Genomic DNA, 25,157 nt, shown 5'->3' on the forward strand with positions numbered 1-25,157 from the left:
ACCTTAAGCGTGCGGACCCTACGGGTTCGAGAACAATGTAGACATGACCGAGACACGTCTCCGGTCAATAACCAATACCGGGACCTGGATGCCCATATTGGCTCCTACATATTCTACGAAGATCTTTATCGGTCAGACCGCATAACAACATATGTTGTTCCCTTTGTCATCGGTATGTTACTTGCCCGAGATTCGATCGTCGGTATTCCAATACCTAGTTCAATCTCGTTACCGGCAAGTCTCTTTACTCGTTCTGTAATACATCATCCCGCAACTAACTCATTAGTTGCAATGCTTGCAAGGCTTAAGTGATGTGCATTACCGAGAGGGCCCAGAGATACCTCTCCGACAATCGGAGTGACAAAACCTAATCTCGAAATACGCCAACCCAACATGTACCTTTGGAAACACCTATAGAGCTCCTTTATAATCACCCAGTTATGTTGTGACGTTTGGTAGCACACAAAGTGTTCCTCCGGCAAACGGGAGTTGCATAATCTCATAGTCATAGGAACATGTATAAGTCATGAAGAAAGCAATAGCAACATACTAAACGATCGGGTGCTAAGCTAATGGAATGGGTCATGTCAATCAGATCATTCACTTAATGATGTGATCCCGTTAATCAAATAACAACTCATTGTTCATGGTTAGGAAACATAACCATCTTTGATTAACGAGCTAGTCAAGTAGAGGCATACTAGTGACACTCTGTTTGTCTATGTATTCACACATGTATTATGTTTCCGGTTAATACAATTCTAGCATGAATAATAAACATTTATCATGATATAAGGAAATAAATAATAACTTTATTATTGCCTCTAGGGCATATTTCCTTCACATGGACCATATGAGATGTTCCAGGAGTTGAAGTTAATATTTCGAGTAAATACCCGAGTTGAGAGATATGAAGTCTCCAACAAGTTCTATAGCTAAAAGATGGAGGAGAATAGCTCAAGCAGTGAGCATGTGCTCAGATTGTCTGGGTACTACAATCGCTTGAATCAAGTGGGAATTAATCTTCCAGATAAAATAGTGATTGACAGAATTCTCTAGTCACCATCACCAAGTTAGTAGAACTTCGTGATGAACTATGATATGCAAGGGATAACGGAAACGATTCCCAAGCTCTTCGTAATGCTGAAATCGACGAAGGTAGAAATCAAGAAAAATATCAAGTGTTGATGGTAGACAAGGCCACTAGTTTCAAGAAAAGGGCAAAGGGAAGAAGGGGAACTTCAAGAAGAACGGCAAGCAAGTTGCTGCTCAAGTGAAGAATCCCAAGTCTGATCCTAAGCCTGAGACTAAGTGCTTCTACTGCAAAGGGACTGGTCACTGGAAGCGGAACTGCCCCAAGTATTTGGCGGATAAGAAGGATGGCAAAGTGAACAAAGGTATATTTGATATACAGATTATTGATGTGTATTTTACTAGTGTTCGTAGCAACCCCTCGGTATTTGATACTGGTTCAGTTGCTAAGAGTAGTAACTCGAAACGGGAGTTGCAGAATGAACAGAGACTAGTTAAGGGTGAAGTGACGATGTGTGTTGGAAGTGGTTCCAAGATTGATATGATCATCATCGCACACTCCCTATACTTTCGGGATTAGTGTTAAACCTAAATAAGTGTTATTTGGTGTTTGCATTGAGCATGAATATGATTTGATCATGTTTATTGCAATACGGTTATTCATTTAAGTAAGAGAATAAATTGTTATTCTATTTACATATATGGTTACACACCCAATGAAAATGGTTCGTTGGATCTCGATCGTAGTGATACACATATTCATAATATTGAAACCAAAAGATGCAAAGTTAATAATGATAGTGCAACTTATTTGTGGCATTGCCATTTAGGTCATATTGGTGTAAAGCACATGAAGAAACTCCATGCTGATGGACTTTTGGAATCACTTGATTATGAATCAGTTGATGCTTGCGAACCATGCCTCATGGGCAAGATGACTAAGACTCCGTTCTCCGGAACAATGCAGCAAGCAACAAATTTGTTGGAAATCATGCATACCGATGTATGTGGTCCGATGAATATTGAAGCTCGCGGCAGGTATCATTATTTTCTGATCTTCACAGATGATTTGAGCAGATATGAGTATATCTACTTGATGAAACACAAGTCTGAAACATTTGAAAAGTTCAAAGAATTTCAGAGTGAAGTGGAGAATCATCGTAACAAAAAGAAAAGTTTCTACGATATGATCGCAGAAGTAAAATATTTGAGTTACGAGTTTGGCCTTCAGTTAAAACAATGTGGAATAGTTTCACTACTCACGCCACCTCGAACACCACAGTGTAATGGTGTGTCCGAACGTCGTAACCGTGCTTTGTTAGATATGGTGCGATCTATGACGTCTCTTACTGATTTACCGCTATTGTTTTGGGGTTATGCATTAGAGACAGCTACATTCACGTTAAATAGGGCACCATCGAAATACGTTGAGACGACACCGTATGAACTATGGTTTGGCAAGAAACCTAAGCTGTTGTTTCTTAAAGTTTGAGGTTGCAATGCTTATGTGAAAAAGTTTCAACCTGATAAGCTCAAACCCAAAGCGGAGAAGTGCGTCTTCATAGGATACCCAAAAGAAAATGTTGGGTACACCTTCTATCACAGATCCGAAGGCAAGATATTCGTTGCTGAGAATGGATACTTTCTAGAGAAGGAGTTTCTCTCGAAAGAAGTGAGTGGGAGGAAAGTAGAACTTGATGAGTTAACTATACCTGCTCCCTTATTGGGAAGTAGTTCATCACAGAAATCTGTTCCTGTGACTACTACACCAATTAGTGAGGAAGCTAATGATGATGATCATGTAACTTCAGATCAAGTTATTACCGAACCTCGTAGGTAAACTAGAGTGATATCCGCACCAGAGTGGTACGGTAATCCTGTTCTAGAGGTCATGTTACTTGACCATGACAAGCCTACGAACTATGAGGAAGCGATGATGAGCCCAGATTCCGCGAAATGGCTTGAGGCCATGAAATCTGAGATGAGATCCATGTATGAGAACAAAGTATGGACTTTGATTGACTTGCCCATTGATTGGCGAGCCATTGATATTAAATGGATCTTCAAGAGGAAGACGGATGCTGATAGTAGTGTCACTATCTACAAAGCTAGAATTGTCGCAAAAAGGTTTTCGACAAATTCAAGGTGTTGACTACGATGAGAGTTTCTCACTCGTATCTATGCTTAAGTCTGTCCGAATCATGTTAGCAATTGCCGCATTTTATGAAATCTGGCAAGTGGATAAACAAAACTGCATTCCTTAATGGATTTATTAAAGAAGAGTTGTATATGATGTAACCATAAGGTTTTGTCAATCATAAAGGTACTAACAAAATATGCAAGCTCCAGCGATCCATCTATGGACTGGTGCAAGCATCTCAGAGTTGGAATATACGCTTTGATAAGTTGATCAAAGCATATAGTTTTATACAAACTTGCGGTGAAGCCTGTATTTACAAGAAAGTGAGTGGGAGCACTACAACATTTCTGATAAGTGTATGTGAATGACATATTGTTGATCGGAAATAATGTAGGATTATTCTGCAAAGCATAAAGGAGTGTTTGAAAGGAGTTTTTTCAAAGAAAGACCTCGGTGAAGCTGCTTACATATTGAGCATCAAGATCTATAGAGATAGATCAAGACGCTTGATAAGTTTTTTCAATGAGTACATACCTTGACAAGATTTTCAAGTAGTTCAAAATGGAACAGTCAAAGAAAGAGTTCTTGACTGTGTTACAAGGTGTGAAATTGAGTAAGACTCAAAGCCCGACCACATCAGAAGATAGAAAAAGAATGAAAGTCATTCCCTATGCCTCAGCCATAGGTTCTATAAAGTATGCCATGCTATGTACCAGATCTATTGTATACCCTACACTGATTTTGGCAAGGGAGTACAATAGTGATCTAGGAGTAGATCACTGGACAGCGGTCAAAATTATCCTTAGTGGAATAAGGATATGTTTCTCGATTATGGAGGTGACAAAAAGGTTCATCGTAAGGGGTTATGTCGATGCAAGTTTTGACACTGATCCAGATGGCTCTAAGTCTCAATCTGGATACATATTGAAAGTGGTAGCAAATAGCTAGAGTAGCTCCGTGCAGAGCATTGTAGACATAGAAATTTGCAAAATACATACGGATCTGAATGTGGCAGACCCGTTGACTAAATTTCTCTCACAAGCAAAACATGATCACACCTTAGTACCCTTTGGGTGTTGGTCACATGACAATGTGAACTATGGGTGTTAATCACATGGTGATGTGAACTATTGATGTTAAATCACATGGCGATGTGATCTATATTATTGACTCTAGTGCAAGTGGGAGACTGAAGGAAATATGCCCTAGAGGCAATAATAAAGTTATTATTTATTTCCTTATATCATGATAAATATTTATTATTCATGCTAGAATTGTATTAACCAGAAACGTAATACTTGTGTGAATACATAGACAAACAAAGTGTCACTAGTATGCCTCTACTTGACTAGCTCGTTAATCGAAGATGGTTATGTTTCCTAGCCATAGACATGAGTTGTCATTTGATTAACGAGATCACATCATTAGGAGAATGATGTGATTGACTTGACCCATTCCGTTAGCTTAGCACTTAATAGTTTAGTATGTTGCTATTGCTTTCTTCATGACTTATATATATTCCTATGACTATGAGATTATGCAACTCCCGTTTACCGGAGGAACACTTTGTGTGCTACCAAACGTCACAACGTAACTGGGTGATTATAAAGGTGCTCTACAGATGTCTCCGAAGGTACATGTTGGGTTGGCGTATTTCGAGATTAGGATTTGTCACTCCGATTGTCGGAGAGGTATCTCTGGCCCCTCTCGGTAATGCACATCACTTAAGCCTTGCAAGCAATGCAACTAATAAGTTAGTTGCAAGATGATGTATTACGGAACGAGTAAAGAGACTTGCCGGTAACGAGATTGAACTAGGTATTGAGATACCGACGATCGAATCTCGGGCAAGTAACATACCGATGACAAAGGGAACAACGTATGTTGTTATGCGGTCTGACCGATAAAGATCTTCGTAGAATATGTAGGAGCCAATATGAGCATCCAGGTTCCGCTATTGGTTATTGACTGGAGACGTGTCTTGGTCATGTCTACATTGTTCTCGAACCCGTAGGGTCCGCACGCTTAACGTTACGATGACAGTTTCATTATGAGTTTATATATTTTGATGTACCGAAGGTTGTTCGAAGTCCCGGATGTGATCACAGACTTGACGAGGAGTCTCAAAATGGTCGAGACATAAAGATCGATATATTGGACGACTATATTTGGACACCGGAAAGGTTCCGGGTGAGATTGGGACAATACCGGATCACCGGGAGGTTATCGGAAAAACCCCGGGAGGTATATGGGCCTTATTGGGCCTTAGTGGAAAGGAGGGGAAAGGAGCAAGGGAGGGGGCGCCCCCCCAAGCCCAATCCGAATTGGGAGGGGGGCCGGCCCCCCTTTCCTTCCTCCCTCCTTCCTCTTCCTTCCCTCTCCTACTCCTAATAGGAAAAGGGGGAGTCCTACTCCCGGTGGGAGTTGGACTCCCCCCCTTGGGCGCGCCACCCTCCTTGGTCGGCCCCCTCCTCCACTCCTTTATATACGGGGGCAAGGGGGCACCCCAGAGACACAACAATTGATCATTGATCTCTTAGCCGTGTGCGGTGGCCCCCTCCACCATAATCCTCGATAATATTGTAGCGGTGCTTAGGCGAAGCCCTGCGACGGTAAAACATCAAGATCGTCACCACGCCGTTGTGCTGACGGAACTCATCCCCGACACTTTGCTGGATCGGAGTCCGGGGATCGTCATCGAGCTGAACGTGTGCAAAAACTCGGAGGTGCCGTAGTTTCGGTGCTTGATCGATCGTGCCATGAAGACGTACGACTACATCAACCGCGTTGTTATAACGCTTCCGCTTCCGGTCTACGAGGGTACGTAGACAACACTCTCCCCTCTCGTTGCTGTGCATCACCATGATCTTGCGTGTGCGTAGGAATTTTTTTGAAATTACTACGTTCCCCAACAATCATACGGTCACCGGAAATATTCGGGGGTATGCCGGTATTGTACCGGGACCACCGAAGGGGTTTCGGGGGTCCACCTGCCCCGGAGGGCCTTATGGGCTGTAGGTGGAAGGGAACCAGCCCCTGGTGGGATGGGCGCCATCCCACCCTAGGGCCCATGCGCCTAGGGTTTGGGGGGAACCCTAAAGGGGGGGTGCCACCCTTGCTTGGGGGGGGGGGGCAAGCCCCCTCCCCCTTGGCCGCCGCCCCCTTCTAGATCTCATCTAGAGGGGGCGGCCCCCTTCCCCCCTTCTCCCTATAAATAGAGGGGCAAGGGGGGGAGCTGCAGACCACATCCAAGGCGCAGCCCCTCCCCTCCCCAACACCTCTCCTCCTCCGCGTGAGCTTTGCGAAGCCCTGCCGGAGAACTGCCACTCCATCATCACCACGCCGTCGTGCTGCTGTTGGAGCCTTCTCCCTCAACCTCTCCCTCCTCCTTGCTGGATCAAGGCACGGGAGACGTCACCGGGCTGCACGTGTGTTGAACGCGGAGGCACCGTTGTTCGGTGCTTAGATCGGATTCGGCCGCGATCTGAATCGCTACGTGTACGACTCCTCCAACCGCGTTCTTGCAACGCTTCTGACTCGCGATCTTCAAGGGTATGAAGATGCACTCCCCTCCCGCTCGTTGCTAGTTACTCCATAGATTGATCTTGGTGATGCGTAGAAATTTTTTAATTTTCTACAACGATCCCCAACATAATTTTCATAGTAGACAAAGCTTTCATCACAACTCGCCATGCAAAAACTCATACATTAGGGGAAGCGGGGCACCCCCATGACATGTCCCAGACGGACGGCAACCGTTCTATGCCCTGCTCATGGTACATGATGACGTGCGATTACGTTCCTTGAGGTGGAGACGAGACGCATTGCAGACGCTAAAGATACCCCTCAGATCGGGCGCCCATGCGAACATTTTCTTATACTCAGGAACATTTTCTTCATATTTTGCAACACTTCTCAAATCTGAGAACATTTTTTCAACAATTTTCAAACTTATTTAAGTTTTTTAAAGTAGCCGCACTAAAAAGTTTCTCCAATATTTTTCTTTTCGTAAAACCGGCTCGAAACTACTAGAGATTCTTTGCTATTGTGATTGAACGGTTCAAATCAATGATCGTAGAAAAAAAATGACCGAAACATGGTATTAGGCAAGCCCAAGTGGTAAGCACAAGTACGTGTTTGCTTGGTACTCAGTGTGTAACACGCCGAAAGCAAATCCTTTTCGCCTCCTGTAGGCGGCAAACAGAACCACGATGCCCGTTGTTTTTTTAGGAATAAAACATGCATTACTCAACTCAAAAGATCATTATAGTCGATCGCAGCGAGGTTGATAGCAACATGAGGCCCAGAGCCTAACCAAGTCATAGTTCTGGCCTCCAAACGAGCAAACTTTGTTATGCTAACACTAATTTTATTTTGGCTACAATGTACATGAGGAATCTAATCTTCTTAATGAGCGACGAGTAGATCGATCTATCAACTTCCTTTGCTTGGATCAATTTCACAGCAATAAGTGAGTCCAACTCAATCTAAAAGTCACTTATTTTAATGCGAATTACAATTCTTCCATAGATGCACCTAATTCAGCTTCAAGTGCATATCAACAAGAAAATGTTTGGGGTTTTTCTCGTTGATTTTCTTTTCACTGATTTTGCTACAACTTTTCTGTTGTTTTTTTGATGTTTTTCTTTATTTTCTTTCTTGTGTTTCTTAATACACCGCCAATGATTCGTTAATATACGAGGAACATTGTTTGAATACACACTAAATTTTATATAATATATTCAATTAATCATTTTAATATACTATGAACTTTTTAGTTACTTGATAAAAAATTTAAATACATATTTAACATATATATATGGTGATTCTTTTAATATATACTAAACTTTTTTAAAAACACGCATTGAACAATTTTATGATTTTTATTTTATTTTTATGAGTGTTTTAAATATCTTGGTCTGTAAAAACAACATCAGTTTTTTTGTAAAAAAGCCCGACTATAAAAACAAAGAGAAAAAGGACCCGCTCACTGCAGAGTGGTCCGACCCATTTTCTCTAGCTTTCAGGCGGAGCCTGTCCTATTGGACGACTACATGTTTCTCAAAAAATAAAAATATTGACACCAATGGGGGCGTCCAGAGGGGAGCAACTAATTGAGGACCGCTCGTTCGGGAACCTTTTCAAAGATCATTTGGAATGGGCTGAGAGCACGCCATGTGTCGTGCTCTGGGGCTCCTTTCGGATTTTGTTTTTTTTTTACTTTTTTGCATGCATTTTCGGCTTTTCAGATTTTTTTCTCTCTCTCATTTTTTCAGCTTTTCATCGGCCTTTCTTAGCTTTTCGACAAAAAATATTCAAAAAAAATTTTCTCATGAAAAAACATGTTTTTTTGCTTTCACGAGAGGCACGGTTTTGCTTCTACGGGAGGCACGGCCGTGCCTCTTGGAAATTAAAAAAAACGTGTTTACTCTTTTTTCCCCTTCATGAGAGACATGGTTTTGATTCCGCGAGAGGCATGATTTTGCTTCTGTGACTGTGCCTCTCGAAACAAAAAAATCATGTTTTTTTCCTTCCGCGAAAGACACGGTATCACTTACATGAGAAGCACGGATTTGCTTCCGCAAGAGCCACGAGTGTGCCTTTCAGAAACGGTTTTCAGAAAGGGAAAAAACATGCTCCCGTGTGGTTTTTTGTCTGGTTTTTTCGTGAAAAAAAGTTTGTGAAAACCTACCAACAAGCGATTTAGTTTTGAAGATCTCGACGTGAGGAATCCAAGGTGAAAACGGATCAAGATTTGAACGCGGTTTAAAGAGATAAAACATAATTTGAATAAACGGATTTACGAAAAAAAGGAAAAACTCGCAGGACTCCTATTTCGGTTCAAAAGAGGTCTCCGCGCCGAATAGGAGCACTCCTGATTTCGTGGTAATTGGGCCGGGCCCAACGTGCGCGGAAATACGCAGTTCGCCAGGGTCACGGGCGTAAATACGACCCGTTTCCTCTCCAAGTTTAGCCACCGCAATCGCATCGTCCTAGGGTTTAAGCAGCAGCAGCAGCCCCGCCGCATCCAGATCCCCAACCCAAACCCTCGAACCCGGAGAACTCGCCGCCGACGACAGCCAAGATGTTTCTAGGCGCGATGCCCCGGAAGCCGAGCAAGGAGGCGGCGTACAAGGAGCTGCGCTTGCATCTCAGCATCATGGCGGGCTGCATCGCCGTCATCCGCGCCGCCCCCTACATCCTCCACTACCTCACCCGCGAGCCCGGCATGACGGAGCTCAAGCTCGAGCTCTAGGTGATTCCTCCCGCCCACGCTCTTCCTTCTCTAGGGTTTGGTCGATTTGGGTGCGGTGAGCGTGTGATCCGTTTTCGGATCGTCGTGCGGCCGCTCGGTTTGGTACGGTATCATAGGGTTTCGTAGCCGTAGATCGGATTCTAATGAGTGTCCTTATTACTAGGGTTGCTAAAGCTTGTAATTCTATTCTTTCGTGTGTAAAGCAGGCGATCTGTTGGTTTTTTAATGATCTTTTAGTTTGGTAATGCTGATTTGCAAACTGAGAAATTATTGAACCTAACTAATGACCTTCAACGAGTAGATAGAAAGGAAAAGTTATGTTTCATGACAACTTTGTAAAGATTATACTCCCTACGATCCATATTACTTGTGAAGTTGTACTAACCTTGTACTGAACCAGCGACAAGTAATATGGATCGAAGGGAGTAGCATGTTTTAAAGAGTCCAACTAGCTTTTAGATAGGTTGTGATATTGAATTCGTTTAGCTGATTTGCCGTTCTCAAACTATGTTATAATCCCTTGTTTTAGCAGTATCATTATGGTGATTGGAAGATCGATTTATTGGTTCATAACCCTTTTTTTAATAAATGCAGTAAGATTGAGTATTTTATCTGTTTTGATCACAGTTGCACCTCTTGCTGTTATTTGTTATCTTGTTTAATTTTGGCCAATGAATCAAGAAGTATTAATGTATTGATGGTACTTGGCTCCTTTCTGAGAACAATGATAACTGTATTTTATGGCTTCATTGATGCAGTATCCAGTATGTTCTGAATATTAATTTTCCTTTTTAGCATTATCTATTAGATTGTTCTATATTTACATACTACCTCCATCTCGGTGAACAAGTCATTTGCGTAGTTCTAGGTTGACAATTTAACTATCTAAATATGTATTACATGTGACAAAAAATATATATTTAGAAACTACATCCGTGTAGAAATCTAATAATATACTTTTCATGACATATAACACATATTTAATTCCTCAAATTGATGACCTAGAACTACACGAATGACTTATTCACCGAGACGGAGGTAGTACAATTCTTGTAGAATTGACTTTGTGGTACATAAGCAAAGTCTTCCGTAATGTTTGTTATTTATTGACATTGCTTCTGAAGAAGGAATGGTAGAATCTTGTCAGTTATGCTTGTGCATTTTTTGTGCTGTTTATAGAATAATAGTCGTAATGTTTTCTTAAGACTGTCGTTAGCTATCTTTTAATTGACCATTGCAGTTAGGATTATCCATTATATATATTTCGAATGATCCCATTAACCAGATCATTATAATACTGGCAACACAACAGCTGCAAAAACTGTACTGGATTTAAGTTGGGAAGAAGCTAACTATTGTCTGCTTTAGAAAGAACTAAAAATTGTATTTGAGGTTGGTCTTGATCAGTCATATACTCATATGTTGACTGGACATTCTGAGTTGTAGAAACAGACCTAGTCATTATGCCCAATTCATTTTGGACCCGGATAAGTGCCACATATGTGGCACGGACACATGGCAACTCTGAATGTTTTTGATGGCAAGTTTAGTGACGGGAGGATGACAACTTCATCAGTTGTAAAGCATGGCAACTTTCTTTTCGGATGGCAAGTTTCAGTTTATATTTTGGATTTGTTTTTTTCTTTTGAATGGCAACTTTAGTTGTAAAAAACATCAGGGCAGGAGTGGTCCGTGCCACACATGTGGCACTTATCATTGGGTTCATTTTAAGTGCAAGGTTTAATTGAATTGAATTGTCTTGGTTCCTGCCCATTAGTCATAATCTGATGAGAACGTGGTTTTGCCTGAGACCCCAGACCACTAGCCATCTTTTTCCTTCCCCTGTGATCTTCTCTTGTTTAAATTGCTGAGACTTCATTGTTTTCTCATTATTATTCAATGCTAGGAAGTTATGTGGACAAACGCAAACTACTCAGTTCTGTCACTGTTTTGAGTTTTAATATCCTTTATCTCCTGATAAGTTATTGGTAATAGCAGTTGGTTGCACCACAAGATTTTGTTCTGGACTTTCTATAGTTGCATTAACGTATTTGAATTGTTATTTTTGTTTGATACCAATTGCAATAAGCCAGATGCTGACTATGTGTTTTATCCTTGTTATTAGGTGCGACTGGGATGGTTAAGTTACTCTCAGGAGCAGACTTTGAAGTACCTTGTCAAACATGAAATTAGTTTTCCTTGTTAGTATTTCGTCTTTCTATAGTGTGAGAATTCAATGACAGTGTTCGCATAAACTCTGTTGGTTGTGGTTACCACTGCCACTGCCCCAGCAACTTTGTGGGTTTTTAACAATCAGTGATGCGTGCCTCATATATTTCATTATTGCTGGGATGTGATTTGTCGTTGCTATACTGAATGTGTTCCGGTTGTTCCCTCTTGCCACTAGCATAGACCTGTCTTTTATGCAATTCAGATACTAGTAGAAGCAGCATCTTTGCGAACCATGCGAATTTGTAGTCCCTGGAGCAAATTGCGCCTTGGATAAGAAAACAACGATAAGGGCATGTAGAAACTCTGAGATATATCCTGATCTGAACTCGAAAGCTCAGACGGATCCTGGATCTTGGAAAACCTGTTGTTCCACATGCCATATGGTGGTGATAAGCTCAAATGAAATGGGTAAAGAGCTGGGGGAGCAATACACTGAAACAACAGGGTTGCCTCATTACCCCAAACCAAACTTGAAAAAAATCACCCATCCCGCTGTCTGGGTTTGATGTCGAGCTCGCTGTTTTTTAGGACCATGAGCCGATTCCTTCTTCTTCGGTGACCTAGCCAGGCCGGGCAGTCGTTGAAGATCGCTGTGCTAGATCACCACATCACCACTGACTTTGAGCACCACCTGACGAAGACCGTCACTCCTGCACACATCTCCTTTGCCATCCCACCCACCACAGCCCTACACACACAGGCTGCCCTCTTATGTACCGTTTCCCCCTTTTTTTGGTATCGATCAACTCTTGGATAAACCTGAGATTGTTTGAAATATATATATTCTAAATAGTGGATTCCATATGCTGTTTCTGAGATGTACTTCCTGTAAATACAGCTGTTTTGCGGTAAATGGCGCAATACATTTTGCAGCCCAGCTGATTTAACTTCACTGAGGGTGTTACTGACTTGTTCATTTTGTGAGAAAGGGCAATACATTTCTGCTCATTAGAAATATGTATGCCACCGGATAAAACGAGAAAAACAAAATGAGAGATGTCATTTTCACAACATGGTTGCTTTTCCTGGCTATACGGTTCAGTGATGCACAAGGCTTGCATGGTGAAACTTCAGGAACACAGCAAGTCCAACATGTTCCCCAATTGAACTTCTCCATCAGAGAGCTCATGTTCAACGAAGTTACTTGCTAAGCAAAACTGTGGCCATGCTTGTCTCCAAGCATTATTGGCAGCAATTCTACTGGTCCTCTGTATGTGTCTAGTCAATTTCACATGTGCGTCCTTTGTAATGATGCGACGACAAAGGCGATCTTGTTGTCACATCAAAGGTATCCAGTACCTAACTACCCAATCCATACAATCCAAGTGGCTGGTCTTGAGCATTCCACTTGTCCTTTTCTCTACTGCTATGTTGAAACTTTGCACCAGAATTGCTGACCAGGAAAACGTGATGACCAGAAGCATCTCAAAATCTAATCAATTTGGTTTCTGCGAAGAAACGTCGAACTTTCGGAGTAGATCGCTATATAAAAAGTCCCCTTTTGTAATCTTCTCCCCGTAAGATAGTCGGAAAGGAAGGGCTCGGCCAACATAGACATGGGCAACTGCAGCAGCTTCAGTCTTCCAAAATGGTATATTATCTGTTTGCAAAAAATAGTTATGCAGTCTTATTAAAAGTTGCTTTCCATATGATTGATTTGTTTTTGAGCAATTCCATATGATTGATGTATATACTAATGGGATCGCAGGATATTCGGTGATCTGCACAACAATGGCATGGTTTCCATTGAAGGGGATGGAACTCATGAAGGCATAAAGACGATCCGGATTCAGAAAGCTTGCGAGTTCACAGCCAGCTCCGTGCTTTGTGTCTGCATTATCACATGGAACATGAATGGCAAGGTGCATCATATACTCATATTCTTGGCTGCTTTCTTCTTGATGGTGGTTGAGCCATTTCCTTTGGTTTAATATCTGTTCTTTCGCGAAGATGTCTGTGGAGGACATAAGAAAGCTGGTGAGCTCCACCAGGAAGTTCGACTTGCTGGTTGTGGGGCTGCAAGAAGTCCCGAAATGTGGCGTCGAACAAGTTCTGCAAGAAGCCATGGCTGATACACACATGTGAGGGACCTTCAACGTTAACCTTTTTTTTTATGAACACTTTGAAGGTTTTCACCTTATTCTGAAATACAGCAATGGTTGTCAAAATTTCAGCTTGTTATGCCAGAAGGCCATGCAGTCTATTCAGATGTTTCTTTTCGGGGCAAAGAGTTCGGAAGCGTACATCAAAGGTGATCATGTTATTATATAGCTGAATATTCTTGGTGTTGAAAGAGCACTTCTAATCTGATCAAATAAGTCCTGTTTAAATACCTGAATTTGGTCAGAAATGAAGGTGGATGAACACGCAGTCGGAGGCTGCGGTGGCGTAATTGGGAGGAAGAAAGGAGCTGTGGCCATGTACGTAAACTTCAGTGGGATCCGGATGGTGTTTGTGTCCTGCCATCTTGCAGGTTGATTTCCAACTTCTGGTCAATCCATTTCTTATTGTTGGGTCTTATTACCTCAGTGCTAATACCGGAAGCAACATTAATTTAATTCAATAGTAACTGTTGTCTTTCAAATGTTATTACGAATAAGTAACAAGGTAACTTATTAAAGTGTAGCCCATGAACGCAAGGTGGAGAAGAGGAACTCTGAATGCCGGCATATTTCGCACTCGCTGTTCTCCAAGAATGACATACATTATGCCAAATCTGCTGACATAACAGTGTGGCTCGGTGACTTGAATTACAGATTAGAAGGAATAAGCTCGATGCCAGCAAGGAAAATGATCGAGGAGAATCGCCAGAGTGTAAGTGTATGCTGGACCTATTCAATTTTTACATGACATAAATGCCTGACATATATGCGCTATTTCAGAAGCTAAGAGACAGAGACCAGCTGCTGCAAGAAGCTGAGAAGGGTCAAGTCTTCCATGGGTACTGTGAAGGGACTTTGTCTTTTAAGCCAACATACAAATATAATGTCGGAAGTAGCAACTACGATTCAAGTTACAAGGTACCTTCAGTTAGTATCATATTAAGATGTCAATTTGTCTGAAGGAAATTGTACATATTCTGGAAAAATAATGTCTTATGCATATGCTCTTCACTTCCTCAGATCAGAGTGCCATCTTGGACAGATAGGATATTGTTCAAGGTTGACAATTCTTCTGGCTTGGATGCGGTGTTAAGTTCATATGAAGCACTTGACTGTGTTAGCAGCTCTGATCACAAGCCTGTGAAAGCTCATCTTTGTCTGAAAGTACGTGGTGGTGATTCATAGATTTATGTTACAATTGACAATCACAAGTATATTTAGATGACTTATTTTTTTGTAACAACAATTGTAAAGGCAAATAGCACAGATCATTATCTATCCTCTGAAAATGATTTCGCTAAATGTAATTTGGTAAAGTCAAAATGTCGACCGTATGTTCATGTTGTTGTTGTTGTTGTTGTGTACCCTCTCGATTTTATATGGTGACGTGGATTTTTCGAATTGGTCAGCAGGCTACAAACAACTTCCTGATGTGTTCTTATAGTAAGGAAACAGAAATACCCAGCATATACAGACACCAAACTTTGGTTAATACACACAGTACCATGTCAAATATGGCATTGACATGGCAGAGCAGATTCTTTATCACAGCACATTGTTTCATGGGGTTTAAGGTTCAAACTTTAGGGGACCTCAATATTAGGAATTTTTAATTTTCAAGAACAGTATGCGTTTTGATTTCCCAAATTCTAACCAAGGAACACAATTCTTAACTTTCTTGGATTTTTGTATTTCACTACAGATTTTCAGTACAGATTTGCATTTGGAATAAACATCTACTTGTCTAGTATATAAGGGTGTACCAAAACAAAACAATTTCACCTATCTCACAAATTTCATGGTACAGAAACAAGGAAACTCAACGGTTCACACTGACGGTTTGAGTACAGAAACAGATGGTACACACTTTCAGTTAACAAAACTCAGAAAACCAATTCAATGCCATAGATACACATTTCACCACTGAATTAAATTTCTTTCGGGCTTTCAGCTACAAAAGAATGTCTAGTAAAGATGGTACAGAACAAAGAGTTTTACTCATCACACCAATTTCATGGACAAAAACAGGGAAACTTGACAGAACCCTGTTGGTGTGAGAGTTCCTGGCCAACCCCCTCCCTAGTGTACACTTCTAGTTGACAAAACTCACAAAACCAGTTCGACGCCATAGATACACACTCAGTCTTTTGGATGGAGCAGACAATATAATCGTTGTCTTCTTTAATTTTTTTGCCACATGTTCTAGTCAAGCTGCTGCTTCCTGAAGCCTGGATGTTTTCACCGAGGCCTTCCTCTTTTCTCCAATTCGAGACGGTGCTGTGAAACCACTGAATACAGGGAAAGGAAAAGATATCATGATGTGCTAAAATGCAGAAATCAATGTGTAAATTCAGAAATTCAGAAAGGGGAAGGAACTGATTTGGTTTTGCAAACCTTGTTATTTTGGCTGTTCTCGTTGATGCTGCTGCCCTCTGTGATTTCTCTATGGTTTTTCCTTTAGTCAGCGCAGGCCTCACATTGTTGGGCCGGATGTTACTCAAAACCGTTTTGGATTCACCAAGCCGATTCGTGGCAGTGTGTGTAATTTGTTTCCTCTGAATTTGCAACATGGACAGATAAGTAAGCAATTCAGCATGTGTGTTTCTAAATTTTACTACCACTAAATTGATTTGGACCGGGAAATGCTCACCTGCTTCTCGCCACAAGTCAGTTTTTCTCTTTCCTTTCCATCAGTGCATCTTCCAGTTTGCTGCATCACATCACAATAGTACATAGAACAATTGAGTAACCAATAGGTGGTAGTCCAAGAAATCAGAAATCTAACGTTGTGCATTCCTGATTCAACTTACCACCAATCGCCTATTTTCATCCTTCAGTGCTGGCATGGCGTTCTTCTCGGCCGCCGTCGGTTTTCTTTCTGGATTTGCATCTTTCAATACCTGTCTCTCCTAAATGCAGCACAAAGAGTAAAGGCCCTTCAGCAAACCGAGTGAAAATCCTTCACAAAAACAAGCAAACGTGGGATGCAATGCAATCATAACTCACATCAGTCCTTAGCCTGAATGGCCTCAGGATGGTATTCTTCTTAAGCTTTCCTCCCTGCTCCGCATTCACTACCTTGTTCTGCCTTTTAAGCACCTGCAATTAGTCATGGCAGCATTTCAGGTTCACCACATCCTACCCACAGCAGCTAAACCATGGCAAACATCATCACTAACGTCAGAGTTTCAGTACCTTTTGAGGAGCATTCTCACTGTTCTCAGACCGCTTGCTGTTTTCATCTTCTTCTTCCCGACTCAAGGCTTGCTCGGCGAGCTGATCACCGCACGGCGCATTCTCCTTGTCGTCGCCATGAATGTCGGGCCGCAATGGTTCCGCCACCTCAACCCGTGGTCCCTGCAGCACCTCCTTGGGTTCTTGCCCCCAATTGCGCCTTGCAGTTCGTTTACACGAGTTCTCATCCGCGTTGATGTTCTCACGGCCACTTCGGCTCCCTTCATTTATTTCGGCGTTGGCGCATTTCGCCGAACAGCCTAGGATCATCTTTTTCCCGCTCCTTGGCTCCTGCACTCTCTTCACCGCCGCCGTCTCCTCGCACTTCTTGGCGATCTTCGGCGTGGGCAGCTGCGATAGGTACCTGCTAGGCACCTCCCGGCACGCCAGGTTGAGCTTCTTCATCTTGGAGCAGACCTCGGCCACGGGAGGAGCCTGGATCTTCGCCGGCGTCTCCTTCTTGGGCGTGCTCATGAACAGCGCCTTCACCACGGTCCCCCTCATCTCCGCCGCGTCCGTCGCAACCGGCTTCTTCTGGTGCTTCACGCTGAGGAACGGCTCCTGCCTTGGCCGCACGGTCTTGCTCCGGGGCGTGGTCAGAGCCTTCTTCCTCGCGCTGGACGCGTCGACCCTCGCCGCCTTGGTCCGGACCGGGGAATCTCTCAGGCTGCGAATCCGGTGGCCCTGCAGCCCGGCCCTCGCCGCCTTCTCGGCCGCCCCCGTCGCCAGGCTCAGCCTGGTCATCCGGGTCCTCGGCGGCTTCGCCGGCGCCGAGTGGGGGCATTTCGGCAGCGTCGAGCTGCACGGGGTCAACAAATCCGATCTAAATTACAGTGTAATTCAGGCCGGCGGCGGGCGAGAAAGGAAAAAGATTCAGATGAGAGACGCGCACCTCTGGTTTCTCCTGCTGATGGCCTTCTGCAGCCTCACGTTGGGGCTCCTCGCCGCCATGACCTGCGGGGGGAACGGATCACAACTCGGTTCCGTCAGTCCTCGAATTCAGTCGCGCATCAATCAAACACGAGAAGCCGCGAGATTCGATTCGGGAGAGCGATGGATGGATGGATTACCCGCATGACGAAGCTCCGGTGCAGCGCCTCCGGGTCGACGTGCTCGTGCCTCTGGTCGCAGCCTGCATATCATACGCCGCGGTGGCGGATCAGCGGCGAGGCGAATTTGGTGTCTTTGCGTCTCAGATTCGACGGCGAACGCCGGCGATGAGGGGGTTTGCTTGTGGAGGGTTGGAGGATGATTTGATTGCTTACCTACGCGGAGGCAGAACCAGGAGGGGTCGTCGGCGGGGCAGGCGGCGTCGGGCGCGGTGAGGTCGACGAACTTGGGCGCCTCGATGTCCTCGTAGAAGACGCTGTCGTACTCCTCCTCCTCCTCGTTGTCCTGGGCGCCGAGGCTGCGGGGGATCTCCATCTGCGCTTGCTCCGCGTTCCGGCTCGGTGGGATCGGCGATATAGCTAGCTAGCAAGCTCGCGAAAGCGGCGGGCGGCGTCGGAGATGGTGTGCTACGGCGAGGCTGTGGGCTGTGGTGGATGTGGCGAGTTGGGCGATGGATTTTTGAGTCCGATCCGGGAGCGGCTGGGGGGAACTAGCCGTTGGAGCGGCGGCGTTTCCCTTTTTTATTTTTTGATTTGAAACCGTGGGCCGTTGGCGACGTGGCAGTAAAAAGAGATGCTGTAAGCTAACACCGGGCGTGAAGGTGAAACCCGGCCGTGCGGAGTAGTGCACGCGCAAAGCTACGGAGTACCAGATTTATCGTGCGGAGTAGTATGAAGCTAGATTACCCAAAGTCCCAAACCGACTATGACATGCGTACACTACACGGACACGCATACGTACACGGGATTAACTCGTAAGGGTGACTCCAATGCATGTCCCAAAACGATTTCGTCCGTTTGAAGGTGGCAAACGGTCACGCATGTCTGCTTGCGGCCGTGCAGTCGTCGGTGCATCCAACCGGCAGGCTTGTGGCCCCTGGCAGCTCCCGCAACCCTAATTCCAACTCCATATGTACCTATTCGTCTAGAAAAAATCCAGAGAAAAGAAATCATCATGTTTTACGATACGGAGCCACCACCACCTCATGTTCTTCATCGGGAGGGTTGATCTGGAGTCTGTTCCGGGCTTCGGAGAGAAGGATTCGACGCCGTCGTCATTATCAACTATCCGCCATCACCAATTTCATGACACTACATGAATCAGCTTATTTGCAGTCCGCCATGGCAGACGGTAAAGGCACCAAAAGCGGACGGTAAAGCTCTTTGCCGTCCGCCACCGACGGCAAACTTGCCCGACAAAGAGAGCGACGGTAAACATGTTCTTTGCCGTATGTTTCCTCAAAGCGCCCTTTACCGTCAGCGGCGGACGGCAAAGAACATGGACGGTAAAAACATGCGTTAGTCACGTTAGGTGGCTAACGGCAGCCTTTGCTGCCCGCTAGCACAAGGCAAAGCTGCCCGTCCTGACGTCAGCAGATGCGTCAGCAGACCCAGCTCTTTGCCGTCGGCCACCGACGGCAAATTGACCAAATGGGTCTGCTCCCAGGTTGCTGCCACGTGGCTTCTTTGTCGTTGGCAGCGGACGGCAAAGGTCCCTTTGTCGTCGGGGGCGGGCGGCAAAGTGCCTGTATTGTTGCTATTTTTTGTTTCCTGTTATATCCCTGCATTTTCAAAAGATATATATGATATATATAGTTTCAACATCAAACTAACCCATGTATCAAACATCTAGCAGTCCATCAATGCAACATAACACATAGGGGATTAAAAGATCCAATACATACATAGTTTCACGGAGTTCATCCATATATACATACATAGTTTTACATTGTTCACCAATACAAATGAACATAAGAACTAAACACTAGCAGTCCATTAATGCTGCTTCCATGAAGTGAATCAAACCTTCTTCTTCTTCTTCTTCTTTTATCATCTTTCTTCTTCTCTTCTATCTTTTTATCCCTTTCCTCCTCATTCTCATTCTCATTCTTCTTCTTTTATTCTTTCTTTTTCTTTTTCTATTCTTTCTTTTTCTCCTCTTTCTTGTTTTCTTCTTGTTATTCCTTATTTGTGTCATTTTAGAGCTAACATAGCTAATCATGTCATTTTTAGCCAACTAAGCTTATTATGTCAATTTGGAGAAAAATAAGGTAAGTATAGGTCAATTTTGTGCTAACCTAGGTGATGATGCCATTTTCGAGCCAACTTACGTAAGTAAAGCTCATTTTTTATCTAACTTAGGTAATTATCCCATTTAGGAGGAAAATAAGCTAAGTATGCATTTGTTAAGCAAAACACTAGAGAAAACTTACCCTCATCACAACAAATGCGATGAAGATCGCAACCAAGGTAACAATTGATGCAACGGCATAATGATACCAAGCCTCATTATCAATGGCATATTTTCTAATCTTCTTAATCTTCAAGCGCATTGCATTCATCTTCATCTTGTGGTCATCGATGACATCGATAGCATACAACTCCAATTTCATCTTCTCTTATTCAATTCTTTTAATTTTTTATTTTAAATACTCATTTTATTTTTCAATTAAATTTAACTTCTTGACAAGAGGGTCAGTTGCAATTTCCGGTTCACATATCTCCTAGATAAAAATATGTCTATGTCAACTTGATGGCCATAATTGTCATAAATGTAAAATGCAACAAATAGTTATAAAAGATAATTTACCACATCTGAATCATAAAGTGGGCGAGGGCCGACGGGGACGGATATCAAGACCATGGCACTATGTATAACAAACAATCATACAAAGTAAGAAAGTTATACAAGTAACTATATAAATCATACAATCATATAAGTAAATATATAAATCAAGTACAACATAAAAAATTGAATACCTAATAATAATCTAGATCTTCGGGTTCAATAAATGCTCTGGGATCAATAAATGCATCATCATCATCATCACTATCATGAATGAAGTGCTCATTGGGTTCAACGACATCAACATGTGGAAGGCCCCCTTTACGTAATCGATCAAGCATTGACAAGTCATCCGCAGCAGTAACCTCTTCTTGTTCAGGCTAGGGGGTGAAGTCGGGTTCACAGTCGCAGTCTACTTCAATGTTCTGGTGTGAAGTAGAGCATTTCTTGAAGAATTTTTTTAGAAAGACGTGTTTCTTGGAAGAATTCACCTTCATATGTGCCTGGGTGAATGTGAGGTTCATAATCCTCTTCATTGGGGGGAGGTGGTCTAACACGCGGCGGCACTTCATAAACGACATCCCAACCATTCAGATTTGGATCGATTTGGCAGGCCCATGATAGATAGAAAACTGGGGTCGCCTGTTGAGTCGTAATATAGACATCGAGAACATCTAAATGGGTGCTTTGTTTGATTTCGACTAGCCCTGTATGTTCATGAGTCCTTCTAGTCTCCTTCGGCTGGAACCAGTAACATTTGAAGACTACGACGTTCGGTGCGTTTTGACCATAGAATAGAAGTTCATAAATTGCTTCAACTCTCCCATAATACTCGATACCTCCATCGCTGATAGCAGAGACACAACAATTTGTAGACTTTCGGTCGGTCATAGATAGCTCTTTGTCGTAGGTACGGAAGCGATACCCGTTGATGTCGTATTTGTCAAATGAACGGACCTTAAAGTCAAAACCATTAGCGACTTTTCTCAATTCGGCATCCATAGACTCTGAATTAGCCTACAAGTTTAATACGAAATGATTATTGCATTAGCCGCAAATTAGACGAAGAAACGAGAATGGCCTAACGGAAATTACCGTTTGTTTGAACCAAGAGATGAAACCGGGAAAGCCGCTTCCTTGCTTTTCCAGAAGCTCATACTATTTGATGGATTCCATTTGGATCACCGCTCCATCCGAGAATTTGGCGACATATCAATTATATAAAAAAATATCCGGGAATAAGAGCAGTTCAAAGGAATTAGAAGTTGCGAAACGATGTACGCGAGAACTTACTCGATGTACGGCCGCACTTCTATTAGGTTGGTGAATATATACAACGAAATTGTCCGCCATTCTTAGACATCCAACGATATTGGTTTTGAAGAACCGGCTGGTGCGAGATTCCCTTTGAATAGGTTGTCGTTGGATTTAGGGTCGCCAGCATTGTACCGAGGCTTCGGATTATGCAAATGGCGATTTTTGGCTTCGTAGTGTGCTATCACGAAGTTATGGTCATCATCAACTACATTTTCACCCACAAGATAATTTCCCTCACAGCTGACCTTCCAAGATTGAACCATGCCTTTGGCTTCGTCCAGTTTTGCTTTCCTTTCGGTTCTTGCATGTTTTGTAATGGTCTATCACATAGCGCCTCCTGATCGACTCTAGCCTTAGTATTATCCTTTGACTTCCCGTCCGTGCCGAACAATGTACCAAAAAGTGCCTCGGTGACATTCTTTTTAGTGTGCATCACGTCGATGTTGTATGGGCAAAGGAGGTCTTTGAAGTAAGGCAGATCCCACAAACATGTCTTGTGAGTCCAGACATGTTTCGAATTATACCCCTTGAAATACCCTGGACGCTCTGGATCTAGCTCGAAAGCGTTTAACTGATCCAGGGTCTCTTGGCCTATCAATGGAGGTGGTGCAGAGTTTTTGACAACTCTACCTTTCATGAAGCTCTTCTTGTCTTTCCTGAACTTATGACGAGGATCCAGGAACTGTCTATGCAAGTCGAAGCAAGAAAAACCGCGACCCGCCTGCAGCCAACGAAACTCAAGAGCTGCCTTGCATGTGGGGCACGTGAACCTTCCATGCACACACCAGCCAACGAATAGCGCATACACTGGCAAGTCATGCATCGAGTACATGTACCAGACACGCATTACGAAGTTATGTTTGTTAAAGGTGTCGTATGTCTTGAACCCATTATCCCAAGCTTCTTGCAATTCGTCCTTAAGCGGCTGCATATACACATTCATATTCTTCCCCGGATAGTTCGGCCCTAGAATTATCAACATCAGAAAAATGTCTTTATTTGCATATTCTGTCCGGGGGGGGGAGAGATTGAGTGGAAAGACAAATACGGGCCAACAACTGTATTGGGTTGCCATCAGACCAAACACACTGAACCCATCCGTGCTGATGCCGACTCGAGGATGCCTTGGATCTGCTATTTTTCTGCATATAATGCATCAAAGCGCTTCCACGCTTCACCATCTGATGTTTGTACCATCATCAGATTCCCATCTGCATCTAGTTTGGTTCTTTTGCCCCCTTTGTGCCATGTCATCTGTCTGGCCGTCTCTTCGACCATGAAAAGACATTAATGTTGGAAATATGCCCTAGAGGCAATAATAAAATGGTTATTATTGTATTTCCTTGTTCATGATAATTTTCTATTGTTCATGCTATAATTGTATTATCCGGAGACCGTAATACATGTGTGAATACATAGACCACAACATGTCCCTAGTAAGCCTCTAGTTGACTAGCTCGTTGATCAATAGATGGTCATGGTTTCCTGATCATGGACATTGGATGTCATTGATAACGGGATCACATCATTAGGAGAATGATGTGATGAACAAGACCCAATCCTAAGCCTAGCACAAGACCGTGTAGTTTGTATGCTAAAGCTTTTCTAATGTCAAGTATCATTTCCTTAGACCATGAGATTGTGCAGCTCCCGGATACCGTAGGAATGCTTTGGGTGTACCAAACGTCACAACGTAACTGGGTGGCTATAAAGGTGCACTGCGGGTATCTCCGAAAGTGTCTGTTGGGTTGGCATGAATCGAGACTGGGATTTGTCACTCCGTGTAAACGGAGAGGTATCTCTAGGCCCACTCGGTAGGACATCATCATAATGTGCACAATGTGACCAAGGAGTTGATCACGGGATGATGTGTTACGGAACGAGTAAAGAGACTTGCCGGTAATGAGATTGAGCAAGGTATTGGGATACTGACGATCGAATCTCGGGCAAGTATCGTACCGATAGACAAAGGGAATTGTATACGGGATTGGTTGAATCCTTGACATCGTGGTTCATCCAATGAGATCATCGTGGAACATGTGGGAGCCAACATGGGTATCCATATCCCGTTGTTGGTTATTGACCAGAGAGATGTCTCGGTCATGTCTGCATGATTCCCGAGCCCGTAGGGTCTACACACTTAAGGTTCGATGACGCTAGGGTTATAGGGAAAGTATGTACGCGGTTACTGAATGTTGTTCGGAGTCTCGGATGAGATCCCGAGCGTCACAAGGAGTTCCGGAATGGTCCGGAGGTAAATATTTATATATGGGAAGTCCCGTTTTGGTCACCGGAAAAGTTTCGGGTGCTATCGGTAACGTACCGGGACCACCGGGAGGGTCCCGGGGGTCCACCAGGTGGGGCCACCAGCCCCAGAAGGCTGCGTGGGCCAAGTGTGGGAGGGGACCAGCCCTAGGTGGGCTGGTGTGCCCCCCACCAAGGCCCAAGGCGCAGGGAGAGTGGGAGGGGGCAAACCCTAGGTCCAGATGGGCCTTAAGGCCCACCCTAGGGCGCCCCCCTCTCTCCCTCTCCCCTCTGGCCGCCACCCTAGATGGGATCTAGGGCTGGGAGGGAACCCTAGAGGGGGCGCAGCCCCTCCCCTCCTCCTATATATACTTGAGGTATGGGGCTACATAACACATATGTGATTTGATCTCTCTCTTGGCGCAGCCCTACCCCTCTCCCTCCTCGTCTCCCGTAGTGCTTGGCGAAGCCCTGTTGGAGTACCGCACTCCTCCACTATTACCACGCCGTTGTGCTGCTGCTGGACGGAGTCTTCCCCAACCTCTCCCTCTCTCCTTGCTAGATCAAGGCATGGGAGACGTCACCGGGTTGTATGTGTGTTGAACGCGGAGGCGCCGTTGTTCGACGCTTAGATCGGAATCGATCGCGATCTGAATCGCTGCGTGTACGACTCCACCAACCGCGTTCTTGTAACGCTTCCGCATTGCGATCTTCAAGGGTATGAATATGCACTCCTCTCTCTCGTTGCTAGTCTCTCCATAGATTGATCTTGGTGACACGTAGGAAAATTTTGAATTTCTGCTACGATCCCCAATAGTGGCATCATGAGCTAGGTCTATGCGTAGATTCTATGCACGAGTAGAACACAAAGTAGTTGTGGGCGATGATTTGTTCAATTTGCTTGCCGTTACTAGTTATCTTGATT

The 25,157-nt window shown here is 43.8% G+C and overlaps 3 protein-coding genes across 5 annotated transcripts; 2 read left to right on the top strand and 1 right to left on the bottom strand.

Moving 5' to 3' along the window:
- Positions 1-9,123: 9,123 nt before the first annotated feature.
- LOC125550586 (mitochondrial import receptor subunit TOM6 homolog) lies at positions 9,124-11,798 on the top strand. The gene is made up of 2 exons (XM_048713611.1): positions 9,124-9,428; positions 11,554-11,798. Exon 1 carries the CDS (start codon positions 9,258-9,260, stop codon positions 9,426-9,428), a length of 171 nt encoding a protein of 56 aa, XP_048569568.1. The 5' UTR covers positions 9,124-9,257; the 3' UTR covers positions 11,554-11,798.
- A 1,243-nt stretch (positions 11,799-13,041) lies between these two features.
- On the top strand, positions 13,042-15,102 carry LOC125550585 (type IV inositol polyphosphate 5-phosphatase 11). Of its 2 annotated transcripts, none has more exons than XM_048713609.1 (8): positions 13,042-13,251; positions 13,369-13,522; positions 13,611-13,741; positions 13,814-13,911; positions 14,008-14,133; positions 14,287-14,474; positions 14,543-14,680; positions 14,783-15,102. In XM_048713609.1, exons 1-8 carry the CDS (start codon positions 13,217-13,219, stop codon positions 14,945-14,947), a joined length of 1,035 nt encoding a protein of 344 aa, XP_048569566.1. In that variant the 5' UTR covers positions 13,042-13,216; the 3' UTR covers positions 14,948-15,102. The 2 variants fall into 2 exon arrangements, with proteins under 2 accessions (XP_048569566.1, XP_048569567.1); XM_048713610.1 differs by having other exon boundaries at positions 13,043-13,251; positions 13,835-13,911.
- A 555-nt stretch (positions 15,103-15,657) lies between these two features.
- Positions 15,658-18,629, bottom strand: LOC125550583. Of its 2 annotated transcripts, none has more exons than XM_048713608.1 (9): positions 18,262-18,629; positions 18,067-18,128; positions 17,889-17,950; positions 16,958-17,795; positions 16,769-16,861; positions 16,573-16,662; positions 16,413-16,472; positions 16,157-16,317; positions 15,658-16,050 (listed from the first exon to the last, which is right to left on the bottom strand). In XM_048713608.1, the coding sequence occupies exons 1-9, from the start codon at positions 18,419-18,421 to the stop codon at positions 15,969-15,971; spliced, it is 1,608 nt and encodes a 535-aa protein (XP_048569565.1). In that variant the 5' UTR covers positions 18,422-18,629; the 3' UTR covers positions 15,658-15,968. The 2 variants fall into 2 exon arrangements, with proteins under 2 accessions (XP_048569565.1, XP_048569564.1); XM_048713607.1 differs by having other exon boundaries at positions 16,573-16,671; positions 18,262-18,624.
- Positions 18,630-25,157: the final 6,528 nt, after the last annotated feature.

Source organism: Triticum urartu, chromosome 4 (assembly GCF_003073215.2).
Source record: "Triticum urartu cultivar G1812 chromosome 4, Tu2.1, whole genome shotgun sequence".
Lineage (NCBI taxonomy): Eukaryota > Viridiplantae > Streptophyta > Magnoliopsida > Poales > Poaceae > Triticum > Triticum urartu.

Bases quoted from the DNA above. Each gene is read 5' to 3' on its own strand.
- LOC125550583 (XM_048713607.1), bottom strand. From the start codon at position 18,421: ATGGAGATCCCCCGCAGCCTCGGCGCCCAGGACAACGAGGAGGAGGAG. The intron at 16,862-16,957 runs GTACTGAAACTC...GACTAATTGCAG, and splicing joins GTGAGAATGCTCCTCAAAAG to GTGCTTAAAAGGCAGAACAA. The intron at 16,473-16,572 runs GTAAGTTGAATC...GATGTGATGCAG, and splicing joins ATGAAAATAGGCGATTGGTG to CAAACTGGAAGATGCACTGA.
- LOC125550586 (XM_048713611.1), top strand. From the start codon at position 9,258: ATGTTTCTAGGCGCGATGCCCCGGAAGCCGAGCAAGGAGGCGGCGTAC.
- LOC125550585 (XM_048713609.1), top strand. From the start codon at position 13,217: ATGGGCAACTGCAGCAGCTTCAGTCTTCCAAAATG. The intron at 13,912-14,007 runs GTGATCATGTTA...GAATTTGGTCAG, and splicing joins TTCGGAAGCGTACATCAAAG to AAATGAAGGTGGATGAACAC. The intron at 14,475-14,542 runs GTAAGTGTATGC...GCGCTATTTCAG, and splicing joins TCGAGGAGAATCGCCAGAGT to AAGCTAAGAGACAGAGACCA.